We start from the raw sequence: 14,780 nt of genomic DNA, 5'->3' as shown, positions 1-14,780 counted from the left end.
TATTATTATTACAATATTCCAATACCAAACTAACGGCATCTTAGTTTTGGTTTGACAGGCACTTTCAACGTTTTACATGAGAACTTTCAGCATCAAATGACAGATCACTGCCCAGGGGTCTATTTGAACCACTGGGGACAAGACCAGGTGAGTTGAAGAATATGGAGAATATAAACTCAATTAGCAATTGATTGCAGTGATAGTAAACGCCGTGCTTCCTCTGTTGCTCGACAGTCAGGATGGGTAACTGTTTATGATTCCCTTTTTCAAGTTTTTGAAATTATTAACATTAAGCTATAGGATGATTACTTTGGACAAAGTATAGACAGTTGCTGTTCAACGTTACAATTCAATGAACAAAATAGGCTCCTGGTAATGAAAAATTCAAGACTTACTTCTTCACCATCTTCTGAATGGGTATCAAGTTGGTCATGTTGGATTATCTCAGCATCCTCTTCAGTCGGTCCATTCCCAACTCTTATGCCACCAAAGTTGTGCGTTCCCTGTATAATGACAAAGCCAATTGGTGTGAAAAGCCAAAGAAGAGGTCAAATACAAATGAGACTTTAATGATTAAATAATCTTTCAACAAGAGGAAATATAGACATTGAGATATATTATATTATGACAATATTCAATAGGTGCAGGAGTAGGCCATTCGGCCCTTCGAGCCAGCACCGCCATTCAATGTGATCATGGCTGATCATTCTCAATCAGTACCCCATTCCTGCCTTCTCCCCATACCCCCTGACTCCGCTATCCTTAAGAGCTCTATCTAGCTCTCTCTTGAATGCATTCAGAGAATTGGCCTCCACTGCCTTCTGAGGAAGAGAATTCCACAGATTCACAACTCTCTGACTGAAAAAGTTTTTCTTCATCTCAGTTCTAAATGGCCTACCCCTTATTCTTAAACTGTGGCCCCTGGTTCTGGACTCCCCCAACATTGGGAACATGTTTCCTGCCTCTAACGTGTCCAACCCCTTAATAATCTTATATGTTTCAATAAGATCTCCTCTCATCCTTCTAAATTCCAGTGTATACAACTTGAAGGTTTCAACTTGAAGGTTAACTTTTTGGGAATCCTGTTATGAAAGAATTTCATTGTTCTGTTTTGGTACACATGGCAATTAAACATTTATGACTTATAGTCTATATGCTCTGTGCATGAACATGGCCCAAAGGGGGATGATGACTTTTAATCCTGAGTTCTCTCTCAGTGCTGCACACCAGGATTACTACAACACATTAAATTGACATAGGAACTCGAGTTTTAAGAAAATACAACTAAAAAAATATTGGCCAATTATCAATTAATTGGTTAATTGATTAATTAATTAATTAATTAATTAATTGAGATCCAATTATTAATCTTTCAGCAGTGGGCTTAGTCTTCATCCAAAAGCATTTGTCACCCAATTCTTATGGAAGATCATCAACCTAAACAGTTAACGCTGCTGATGCTGCCAGACTGGAATATCCAGCATTTTTCAATGTCACTCACTTACATAATGACCCGCAGGTTTTGAAACTGAATATCTTTGATATCTATCTGTTCATGATATTATCCAAAAAAAATTAGCATAAGATTCAATCCCCTAGTCAATAACATGGCAAACATTAATCTTTTGCAATCTATGTATGCTGTTAGAATGGAAATATTTTTTAATGAATACTTTGCAGTATTCAATGCAGTAAAGCCAATTGCAGCTCCCCATAATGGAAAAAATATTCCACAGGCAAGCATCAACATCCTTTACCCTAACATGCAAATATTCACCAAAAATTGGCAATGCAAAACACAAAATATGGAATCAATAGTAAAACTCAATAGAGGAACAGAAATATTCACCTCAAACAGAATTTACTTTTGCATTCAAAATGACTTATTTTAATACTGAAAAAAAACGACACATTACTAACTCATCATAGATACATAGCTACATAGACAATAGGTGCAGGAGTAGGCCATTCAGCCCTTCGAGCCAGCACTGCCATTCACTGCCATACACAATCATTACCCCGTTCCTGCCTTCTCCCCATACCCCTTGATTCCGCTAGCCCTAAGAACTCTAACTCTCTTTTGAATGCATCCAGTGAATCGGCCTCCACTGCCTTCTGAGGCAGAGAATTGCACAAATTCACAACTCTCTGCGAGAAAAAGATTTTCCTCATCTCAGTTCTAAATGGCCTACCCCTTATTCTTAACCAGTCCCCTGGTTCTGGACTCCCCAACATCAGGAACATGTTTCTGCATCTAGCGTGTCTAATCCCTTAATAATTTTATATGTTTCTATAAGATACCCTCTCATCCTTCTAAATTCCAGTGAATACAAACCCAGTCGCTCCATTCTTTCATCATATGACAGTCCCGCCATCCTGGGAATTAACCTCGTGAACCTATGCTGCACTCCCTCAATAGCAAGAATGTCCTTCCTCAAATTAGGAGACCAAAACTGCACACAATACTCCAGGTGTGGTCTCACCAGGGCCCTGTACAACTGCAGAAGGACTTCTTTGCTCCTATATTCAACTCCTCTCATTATGAAGGCCAACATGCCAGTAGCTTTCTTCACTGCCTGCTGTACCTGTATGCTTACTTTCAGTGACTGATGTACTGGGACACCCAAGTCTCGTTGTACTTCCCCCTTTTCCTAACCTGACACCATTCAGATAATAATCTGCCTTCCCGTTCTTGCCTCCAAAGTGGTTAACCATCTGTGCCAAGAGTACACAGCAGCAGAGTAACACTTCCTCGATTGTAGACAATGGGCGTACACTACAATAATTTAACTTTTCCAATATTGCACAATAAGATTAATTGTCAATTTTCTTTACCACTGCAATATTTCCATAAAACTACAAGTTATTTTGTGTTTATTTCTGATAAGTACAGTTATAATTCAATGTAAGAGTATTGTAGCTCACGGAAATAATTATTTTTTAATTGCCAAACAGCCCCTACCTAGAAGGAACATTTAATATAATACTAAGCCACAGAGTCACCACCCTCCCAAGGATAACTGCAATTTGAACTCTGAAACATAAAATCTTACCAAATTTCTTCTCCTCAAATACTGATGCCGCAGCACCAATGGTTTCACCACAAGCATACATGGAACACACAGCAGTGCTACGATTACCAAGAAGGTCTGCAAACCGGGCTATGAACAAAATAGAAAGTCCATTGAATTAGTTCCATCTATTAAATGTTACATTTGCAGTTGCATGCACTTTTCAGCAAAGTGTCAAACTTTGATATGCGCAGATATATCAATTTGCTGCTTAAGTGACACCAGAATGTCATTTTAGAATCAAGAATGGAAGCTATTGATTTCAGTCAAACATCTTTAAAAAAAAACAAGCAGGCACATTGCACAAACATGCGTCTATAGTTCCATACCTGTCCCTTATATAGATGCTTCAAGTTTTTATCATTGTAGCTGAATAGAAACATATTGATGAAGTGGATGAGAAGACTGGGAGCTTCTTTTGATGTGCTGGCATCATAAGCAATCCACTTGTAGAAGATAAGAATAACAAGGTAGCCAAACAAAGATAACATAAACACTATTTCGGGGATAAAGCTAAAGTAGATGTTCAGTGGCTTTTTAAAATATCTAAGAACAAAGCAGAGAAAACATGCAATTAAATATTATAAATATTCAATTTAGTACTAACGTTATTTAACAGTTAAATGCAAACATCAAGTAATTATAAATCATTATCAACCTGATCTCCCGGTGGCTGAGCACTTCAACTCCCCCTCCCACTCCCAGTCTGACCTTTCTGTCATGGCCCTCCTCCAGTGCCATAGTGAGGCCCACCAGAAATTGGAGGAACAGCACCTCATATTTCGCTTGGGCAGCTTGCAGCCCAGCGGTATGAACATTGACTTCTCCAACTTTAGATAGTACCTCTATCCCTCTCTTCCCCTCCCAGTTCTCCCTCTATCTTCCTGTCTCCACCTATATCCTTCCTTTGTCCCGCCCCCTTGTCTGAAGAAGGGTCTCGACCAGAAACGTCACCCATTCCTTCTCTCCTGAGATGCTGCCTGCTGAGTTACTCCAGCATTTTGTGAAATAAATCATTAATGATAAATCATTACTTGTACAGGAAAATAAATCAACAATTAACAAGCAAGTAAAATTAGATGCACACTATTCTGAGAGCATACAGAGATGGAATAAATGAGTTTCAAGTCATAACTTTGATTGGTCAGATTTGAACCTCAGTAAGCCAAACAGAATAGTAAGCTAAGGAAGTTACCCAAATAATTGCTCAAATTTGAGCTGGAGAGCAAATTTAAAAGGCGACTTAAAATTTAGTAAAATATGCACCAATGAATACAAAATATTTTCTATTCCTTATGTACTTAAACTCACATATGATTTAGGAGACTAAGAGACAATCCAAAGGTCATCTGGATGACACCCAAAATCACAGACATCTTCATTTTGAAGGAGTTTAGAAATGTAAGTTTGTTTGTCGCAATGCTCCATATCTAAATGAAAAATGACATCAGTTATTTTTTTGTGGGTTGAGAACAACAGCCAAATATTTGGATAACTATTTCCTTTCCTTTAGACTCCAAATTCATAATAGTTGGAACTGGTCAACAGGAAAACAAAATGTCGAAAGCCAGAACACATGGCTGCTTCATACTGGAAGGATAAAATCAAACAGACTAAAGGAGCATATTCATCTGAATCTATGTTGCATGATACTTTATTGCCTTATGCATAAAAATATAATTTTTGAGAGAACAATCAAAATTCCTGTTAACTCTGAGCCAAATGGGCAGCACGGTGGCGCAGCAGTAGAGTTGCTGCTTTACAGCGAATGCAGCGCTGGAGACTCGGGTTCGATCCTGACTACGGGCGCCGTCTGTATGGAGTTTGTACATTCTCCCCGTGACCTGCGTGGGTTTTCTCCGAGATCTTCGGTTTCCTCCCACACTCCAAAGACGTACAGGTTTCTAGGTTAATTGACTGGGTAAATGTAAAATTGTCCCTAGTGTGTGTAGGATAGTGTAAATGTGCGGGGATCGCTGGGCGGCACGAACTCGGTGGGCCGAAGGGCCTGTTTCCGCACTGTATCTCTAAATCTAAATCAAATCCACAACAAATGAACTGCCCGAGTGCTACAAGCAAAATGTTTTTCTTATTTCTGTTTCCCCCTAAACTTTGCAGAGGGCTGAAACCGCCCTTTCTTCTCTATCTCACAGTTTTGCTTGGTTTCTCTTCCCTGCTTGACATGCTAAATGCTTCCATCATTTTCTGCTTTTGCTCTCAAATGATCAGTCAACCTAACTAAAGCTGCCAAATTCTGCATTTTTATTCATTAACTTTCCTCCCTTGTGAGCAATGGCATTAGAACAGTCGTTCTTTAGTGGCACTCTGTGACATTCTGCGGCACTTTTTCCCCAAAAGGCTGCAGTTTGCATATCATTGGTTTAATACATTGCGTGGCATCTAATTGCATTTACTCAATTATACCTCCTTGACTTTAATCTGATCAAACCAATATGTCACATAGTCCTCAAATGAAAACATAAAACATTAGATATGGGAATATTTATTTCCAAAACCATGATGCTGTGGCATAGACAAAACTAGTTTCTGAACCAAGATGACAATCAGAATTGAAAAAACAAAGGACAAAAGAAAGAAAATTATTCACCACCGCGTAGTGTCATATCTTTCTATTACATTCCCAAGAAAGACACTAGAAGTTGAAATTTAGGTAGTTCTAAGTCAAAGATAAATTTGACGGATTTAATTGATTTTTATTCATTTGTGCAGTGTGGGAATGAGAGCCAAGGCATTCCTAAATGCCCTTGAGAACTGATGCCAAGTTCTCAGCCAAGATGAAGGTACTGCAACGTATATCCAAATCGGGATCGAGTAGGATTTGGTCTGGATGTGTCACAGCGCAAGTCTCTTGTATTTCTTAGCAAGAAAAATTGTTGGTTTGGGAGATGGAGTTAGATTAGTCAAGACAAATAAGTGCATTGAATCGTCTAGATGATGCACATTGCAACCCAGTCCTGGGGATAGCAAACATTTTCGTGCATGCTGCCTGCAAAATGCCACCTTTCTCCTGTGCAACTTTTAACCTTATCATTCAAAAAAACAAAACCACGGAATAATTGTTGACTTCTGAAAGGAGAAATCAGGAGAACACATACCAATGCAATGGTGGGTCAACAGTGGAGTGGGTTAGAAGCTTCAAATTCCTGGGAGCTAACATCGCAGATGAACTGGCCTGGGCCCAACACATAGATGCAATTGTGAAGATGCGCTATCGGCTCTACTTTCTTAGAAGTTTAAAGAGATTCGCCACATCACCAAATATGTTAACAAACTTCTATAGATGCACTGCACAAAGTATCCTGGCTAGTTACATCATGGCCTGGTATGGCAATTCCAATGTACAGGATACATGAGGCTGCAGAGAGTAGTGGACTCAGGCCAAGTTGATCATAGGCACAGCCGTCATCACCATCAAAAGCATCAACACGAGGAGCTGCCCCGACAAGGCAGCATCTATTATCAAGAACCCCCCCCCCTCTTCCCGAACATCTCTTTTAGTTGCCTTGCAGAATTCATGAGCAATTTATGAATGTTATGTATAATTTATGTTTTTGTGCATTACCTGGTCATCTGAGTCTGCTTGCCTGTGTTGCAGCTCAAGCAAGATTTCCATTGCACCTCCCTCTCATCAGTGGGCTAGGCATTTAGCACAAGAGATCCAAAACATTACCTTTTCTTGTGTCACCAGCATTTATGACACTGGTCAGTTAATTTTCTGAACAATTCCAATACTTGAGTACTTAAAGACTCCAGTCATACACTTCTCATACAGTCAAAAGGCAGGCCGGACTTTATTTTGCATGCACGATGAACATTTAATAGAAAAAACAACTTACTGGATCAATTCCAAAAGGATATGGCCCTTTAAAGACATTGGGGTGGGCAGGGTCTAGCTGGAGATTGAGATTGCCTTGAAGAGTTTCATCCCTATGAAAGATTACAAAATATTATCTAAAATTGCTGTAATTTTTGTTTAATCAATGTTAAAGCCTGAGTGTTAAATAATCCTACATTAAATTACACTGCAATTAAAAATACCTGCAATTTTTTTTAGTCTTTCCTAGTCTCAGGATGCACTCAAGAACCTCAATGAATAACAGTGGTGAAACTAATGGACTGTCAAGTAATGGGCTGGTTAGAGCAGCTAAAATGTTAATTTAAGACTTTAAAAAAAATATATAACTTGCAGAAAGCAGATATTTTCTATGAGCAAAATGTGATAGTTCTGGATTGTAAAGGTATTTTAACATCTTATACTTGGGCCATACATTATTAAACAAGCAGATGATTGGCCCTCAGGTTTTAGCCAACATCCTTCTAGTCATCAACAGGGGCAGGAATAATCAATCAATGACTTAAACAAATGTTAAACAATTTATAACCTTAATTTGGATGAAAGTGGAACAAACAAAATGTGTAGGAACAAACTGCAGATGCTGGTTTACACCAAAGATAACACAAAATGCTGAAGTAACTCAGCGGGGACAGGTAGCATCCAGAAATACTGTCTGTCCTGCTGACTTACTCCAGCATTTTGTGTCTAAAGCTGAATAAATATGTACTTAAAATTATGTATTTCTCGCATGTTTATAGGATGACAGTGATAATATGTTTAATGTTAAAATTGTATTCGCCATGCAACATTATATACCCAGTATAAAATTGTTTTGTAGTGCCAGAACAAAAATTCATACAGCAATGATAAAAAAATGTCTTTGTAATACTTACGTCCAGTTTCCGTATGGTGTAAACATTGGTCTAACACTCCATGCTGAACCAAACATATTGAGAGTCTTTGCAAAGCAGTCATTATATATAAGTCCCGTATACACAGAGAAAACTCCCATGAGTAAAATAATGTAGCGTCCACTGAATACTGTGCTGAAGATCTATCAGGAATGAAGTTTAATTAAAAACAGATACAACAACAACTCCATAACTACAGCAATTGATGTTCTTACAGTACAAAGTAAAACAGCTTGAGCATTATACTATTTGTGTTTAGAATTGAATGAATTAGATTTATCCACTGTTGAAACTTGTTTTAATAATGAAATCTTATTCATTCTCAACATAATGCTGGCTTCCTGAATAAGCTGAAACAACGGACGGCACTGTGCAGTGTTTCCATATATTGAAAATGCATCCTAAAATTAAACACTTACTGTTTTTTATGCTAAGTATGGGAGTCTATTTAGATGCAACCACACTTCTCTCCCAGTTTTAATTTTTCCCCACCACGTTACCGTGCACTGCTGTCATTCTTAAATTACAGTAAAGCTTCCAATCGGAGCCTCTATGTCATCTTAAAAAGCAAATGCAAAGCAGAATTGAAAAGAGGAAGTAACATTCTACGGATTCAGACCTAAAGATGGGGATCTTTACCTTTCAGTGCTGGAAATAACAATGGCTGAGTGATTCTCATTTACTTAATGGTTCAATCCAATTTAAATGTCACCGAAGTTAACTTCACAGCTACATTATCAAAAATATGCTCTAATCCGTATAAATATTATGACTGGCAATCAAATGGATTTAACTTTAAGTGAAATGGCGGTATACCAAAGAAGTTTCAGTGCTAGGGACATTGTGCATAGAACAATACAGCATGGGCCCGACAGCACACGATGTCAAATATGATACCCATATATACCCACAAGTTACTTCCTTCTGCCTACATGTGACCCATGTCCCTCTATTTCCTGCATGTTCATGCATCTATCTAAAAGCATCTAAACACCACTATTAACATAGAACATTGAAAAGCATAGCATAGGAACAGGTCCTTTGGCTGTGCCGAACATGACCCCAAGCTAACTGACTGTCGGACCTATATATGTCTCTCATAGTTTTATAAACTTCTATCAGGTCTCTCCTCAACCTCCAGCTTTCCAGAAGAATACACAATCCAAGTCTGTCTAATCTGTCTTTGTAGCTGATACCTTCTAATCTAGGTTGCATTCTGGTAAACAACTTCCACCATCTTGAAAGCTTCCACATCCTTGCTATAATGGGACAACTAGTACTGCACACACTACTCCAAATGTGGGCTAACCGCAGTTTTATAAACATGTCGCTTGACTTCCTGACTGGGCAGCTGAAGGAAAGATCAAAGGTGGAGGGCCAAAAATAGGCAATTGCATGTGCTAGCATGAATAAATTAGATGTTAAAAGAGTTTAAGATTATAAAGATATGGAGTCAGAAAAAGAGATGGTAAATACAAGGATATTATTTCTCCATATATAGAGAAGCATTACACAGGCAATGCCATCTTAACTTAGTAAGAATTTGATATTGGTATATTAATTGGTATATTAATTGGTATATTTTGCATAATAACTATGGACATATATCGCATCAATATTAAAACAAAACTGCTCCATCAATCATGAATAAAAGGCATTCCTGTATCATTCCAGTTCCAGGGTTAATGGTCTATTAATAGCAGGTTTGTAAGTAGAATTTAAAATTAAAATGTTAAAGTTTTTTTTAAAAATTGTTATACTTAAATATTCCATCGTTAAAGTATGAACAAAATAATGCCATTAATAATTCAAGGCATAATTTGAACAAATAAAAATACAATCTTAAAAGACTTTATATTGGGATCATGTTTTTGTTATACTGAGAGAGATTAATGTCTGGAACTCACTGCCAGTTAGTGGTAACTCCAGGTGCAATCATTATCTTTAAAATGACATTTAGGCACACAAGTAAAAAGGTACGGCATAGAAGGATATAGATCTAGTCAGGACAAATGGGTTTAGTGATGATGGGCAAAATGCACACAATGGACATGAGGGGCAAAAGGGGTAGTTTCACAATTCTACGACTGAAAAAAAGGAAAAAACTTTTGAGTAATTACCATCGTTTTATAATCCACAAAAAATACATGTCAAAAAGTTACGATTCAGTCATTATTACTATAAGGAGTACCTCGTTTTCATTCTTCTGTGACAATATGCGGCTTTCCCTCAAAACCATCCACACAGCAAATACAGTCAGCAGAACACCATGGCCAAAATCCCCAAACATAACGGCGAAGAGGAAGGGAAAGGTTATAATTGTATATGGTGCTGTGGAAGAAAGGATTTTAAAAATAGGCTTTAATTTTGAATTAAAAAATTGAAAAAATTAGAAAATCAGGTGTTTAATAAAAAGCATCATCAGTTTAATGAAGTTTCTTACCAGGATTAATTTCCCTGTAAGTCCCGATTCCATATGCATCCACTATGTTTTGAAAGCCAGAAGTAAATTTGTTGGTCTTGTTGTAAGTTGGTGGAGTCTGGCTAGCTTGCATCCTGTTCAAGATGGACGGGACTGTAGATCCACTACGTTCCTGCATGATAAAATATTATAGTTATAGAGTCGAACAGCATGGAAACAAGCCCTTCGGCCCAACTTGCCCATGCCAACCAAAATGCCGTATCTACGCTCGTGCCATCTGCTCGCGTTTGGCCCATATCCTTCTAAACCTTTCCTATCCATGTACCTGCCCAAATGTTTTTTAAATGTCATTATAGTATTCTTAACACTTTTTAATTACAATACATTTATATGTCACGACCCATTAGATTTAAGAAACATTTTTAACAAGAGTAAGAAGCTTCCGGCTAATCAAGGGCAGAGCAGTGAGTGCTCAGCTCAGCAAATTCCAAAAGAACAATTACAAAGTGGATGTTTATAATGTGTGATGGGAATCTTGAACAGATGCAAAATCTAAATGGTAAAATTCTTCAACATTGTAATCTGAAGGCATTCTCTTTAAATTATTCGGAGAAATGGACAAAAAGACAAGGATTATCCATCTCCCTCAGTATCTTTAATAAGTACCAAATGTGACAGAATTTAAGTTTGAGCACATGGTTAAATTAGAAAGGTGAAGTTACTTCTTGTCTGATCAGATCATGAGTTGAATATATATAATCAAATACATTCAAGCTTCTGAACACAGTCAGAGTAAAGTTTCTGAACTCCTCCCTGATGATAACAATTTACTTCCAAAAAGAATGAGCTAAGAAAGAGGGAACAGAAACTGTGATGGAAACCGCAATTCACATTATTCCACTTTCCAGTGTGCATTTTCAAAGTTTTGCTTTGTTCCCACTTTGTGCAAAATTAGTTTCTATTGCATTTTTACTAAAAACCACAACCCTACACAATAACAAGACAAAACCTCTCAAGTCATTATTCTCACTTGAATAAGCACTTAAGTTAATGAAATAAATATTTCAAAATATTTTACCAGAAACGATCAATTACAAATTCACTTATGTTTTACTCACCATTGTTCAGAACAACAGAGTGTTCATGCAAGCTATTCACCTTTAAGAAACAAAGATTGACTCCTGGAAACTTTCAGAAATCAGATGAGTGATGAACTTCTGTGCTTCACAGAAATCCAGCATTTTTTGCAGTTTGAGCAGTGTGAAACACTGAAGCTCAAAACGCACAGAAATAAAAGCAGAAAACGCTGGAAATACTCATCATTTTGGCTGCAAACCATGTGACCCAACAAGCTCTCTTCTAGTTTATTCTGTTCTATTTCAAGTTTCCAACAGCTACAATATTTTGCTTCCCACAGTATAAATTTTGGAAAAGCCCTAAATCTATTGAAACATAGGAAAAGGCAAGTTACATTATTCATATTATTTTGTCCTAGATTGATGTTTTCGTTGTTTGATGTTGTACACCACATTTTCGATGGAGAGACATCCAAACAGCAATGCCCGAGGTCCAATTGTCAATTGGAGCACACTATGGTGCAGTGAGTAGGATAGATCACTTGGGCAGACCACTGACTGTACCTCCAGACAGAAGGAATGAGTAAGCACGATCGGGCCCGATAATAACTATAATTATTCCATACAAGCGGGTTCCAATGAGAAAAATACAAGTGAACTAAATTAGGCTCACTCCTTTCTGAAGCAATTTAAGTGTTTTTGTCATGGATTTCAGAATTACTGCAAGTTACCTTGCCCAGGGAGGCCACAAGGATGAAAGGCATAATGTGCAATGTACATTACTGAATGAATTTACATTAATGGTGACTTACTGTACCCCTCCGTAGGGCAAACTGAATTGAATCCAAATCTGAAACTGGACACCAGACCTCTGCAATTAAACATTTTTGTGTGACATCAATGTTGCAGAGATTCAGAGTATGATAGATTGCTTTCATTTTCCGCACTTTAATAAACCACACACGAATACTCTTTGCAGCTGCCTGCAGAACCCTCTGACGATGATCCTCCGTCTGATTTAAAACCTGGAGAGGAAAAATTACAAAACGTTTTTTAAGTCACAAAATTTACAGAAAAGCTTTCAAGGGAGTTAGATTAAGCTCTTAGGGCTAAAGGAATCAAGGGATATGGGGGAAAAGCAGCAATGGGGTACTGATTTTAGATGATTGGCATGACATTTGTTGATCATATTGAATGGCAGTGCTGGCTCGAAAGGCCTACTCCTGCACCTATTTTTCTATGTTTCTATGATAATATAGAATAATAATGCCCCATTTTTGCTTCTGTGATTTTTATCATTGGCATGGCATTTGTTGGGCACATTTGCTTCATCCACAATTAATGTCTTGTATAAGAAATGTAACTGATGAACTCCATATACATTTCTCTCAATTGCTAATATTGGACTTTCAATTGAAAAGGTTCCTGGAAAATTATAGATTTGTTTCTATACCACCATCATGCCATCTTTTATATTGTTCAGTAAAAAATAGATATTTAAAATCTAAAATCTAAGGATTCCTTTTGTTGCCTGGTGTGCTTGCCAAAAACACTTGAAGAAGCTGATGAAACAAAGCAGGAGAAAAGTAATTTATTTCTCAAAGCAAGCCAATGCATCAATAGCTGGGAAATAATAGTTTTAATGCTCTTTTAATGTTGAATACAAAAATAACTGACTTTACATTCAATATTATAAATGTGCTTACAATCAAATCTGCAAAGTTGACTCTAGTTTTAACGGAACTAAGATTTTACTTAAATGGTATATATATCTAAAGAAACACACCAGGTAACACAGGAAGGTTTAGGATTTAAGATTCTAACCCAATCTCTCATTTTTACATAATGATTTAAAGAATAACATGATGGTGATATTTAGAAACAAATCTATACTATACCAGTAACTTTTTCAATTGAGAAACAGTCCAATATCTATCAGTAATTAGGAGAAATGTCTATGAAGTTCATGTTTACATTTTCTTCTACAAGTCATCAATTGCTGAAGTAGTAAATGTGCCTTATGAATGCACAGCCAATGAACAAAATTGCAGAAGGAAAAATGGAGCAATTTTTAAACTCCACATTCTTATATAATATAGAAGAATCTTCCATTCTTGGAGAATTTTGCACAAATGTCTTAAAATGTCTCGGAACTGTGCAGAAAACTGCACGTGCTAAGACACACAAGTCCCAACAAATGAATACAATACCATTTGAAGATCTTCGATTCGTGTGTTGACACCAGCTAACATTTCCTTTCGTTCATGTGGAGTTTCTGGGCAGGGATACAGGGAGGCTCTGAACCTGCAAGACCAAAGCTCTTGTTAACATAAATACTGATAATAGGTCAGATTGTGTTGACCACAAGTCATTAGCAGCCCTGCAGGATCAGCTGAGCTAGAGGTCTCACTGCCAAGTCTCACCTTGAAGCAAAAAGGTCTAAGAGCTGCACCTCAGACCTTGTGATAGAACCCATGGCCCTGTCCCATTCCACCCAACAGTCTGAAGGCTTTTTCAACCATTTCCAAATATCTCCAATGATCACTGTTATTTAAAAATAGCTACCTCAGAATTTGAACATTTGAAAATGTTTATGTTATTTAAGTAATATTTATCCAGATATATTATTAAAATATTAAATATAAAAAACAAACCAGTGATATTAATTTACCATTTCCATTCAGTTCCCAACCCCAGTAAATAAGTGGGACTGTGCTAGATAAACTCAGAGATTGTATTTATATATACCAAGTGTATTTAGGTTTTAGGCTTAAGGTGATCTGGAACGTATAGAAACAACGAAACTGCTGATGCTGGTTTACAAAAAATGGCACAAAGTTCTGGAGTAATTTAGCAGGTCATGCAGCATCTGAGAACATGGATAGGTGATATTTCAGGTCAGGAGTCTTCTTCAGACTGATTGTAGTAAGAGGGGGAGATACTGCCTGACCCACTGTGTTACTCCAGCACTTTGTGTCTTTTCAAGGTGACCTGAAATTGTCCTTACATCAGCGCTGAGTCCAGGGGCAGACTATGTGATCAAAAAGGTCACCATCTGATCTCCAAAACATTCTGTGCACCAACGTCACTGTGCAGGCATGGAATTCACAAACATGCTGACCAGCAAGGAGCACCTCCACAATGCTTCTCTTCTGAACCACTGACAAAACTTTAGGCCAACAACAAATAATCATAGAGTGAAGCTACTAAATAAAACACCAGTTTGATGGTCTCACCTTGAAAACAAGGGAGATTGACAATTCAGAAAGTCATGAAATAAAGCAAATAAATCATAAATTTGGCAATATCTGGGTAATTATTGACAAAATCTTAAGCACCTAAAATATTTAGATTTTAGACAGCAATATCATTATAGCATGATAAATATAGGGTTTCATGTACAAACAACAGAAATGAAACATATGTCGACGATGGAAACACAAG

General features: G+C 37.3%; 1 protein-coding gene across 4 annotated transcripts in view; it reads right to left on the bottom strand.

The window, feature by feature from the left end:
* The window catches only part of LOC144607498 (V-type proton ATPase 116 kDa subunit a 1), a 51,315-nt gene that overhangs the window by 12,145 nt on the left and 24,390 nt on the right, over nt 1-14,780 (bottom strand). For all 4 annotated transcript variants that reach the window (XM_078424380.1, XM_078424379.1, XM_078424381.1 and 1 more), the window contains exons 9-18: nt 13,547-13,640; nt 12,149-12,361; nt 10,282-10,432; nt 10,030-10,169; nt 7,821-7,981; nt 6,929-7,019; nt 4,383-4,501; nt 3,401-3,617; nt 3,054-3,161; nt 396-503 (exon numbers count right to left, since the gene is read on the bottom strand). In XM_078424380.1, coding sequence (XP_078280506.1) covers nt 396-503; nt 3,054-3,161; nt 3,401-3,617; nt 4,383-4,501; nt 6,929-7,019; nt 7,821-7,981; nt 10,030-10,169; nt 10,282-10,432; nt 12,149-12,361; nt 13,547-13,640 — 1,402 coding nt within the window. The remainder of the gene's footprint in view (nt 1-395; nt 504-3,053; nt 3,162-3,400; nt 3,618-4,382; nt 4,502-6,928; nt 7,020-7,820; nt 7,982-10,029; nt 10,170-10,281; nt 10,433-12,148; nt 12,362-13,546; nt 13,641-14,780) is intronic.

Source organism: Rhinoraja longicauda, chromosome 29 (genome assembly GCF_053455715.1).
Source record: "Rhinoraja longicauda isolate Sanriku21f chromosome 29, sRhiLon1.1, whole genome shotgun sequence".
Taxonomy (NCBI): Eukaryota; Metazoa; Chordata; class Chondrichthyes; order Rajiformes; family Arhynchobatidae; genus Rhinoraja; species Rhinoraja longicauda.
The sequence above is the reverse complement of the archived record's forward strand: the minus strand, read 5'-3'. Positions and strand labels throughout refer to the sequence as shown.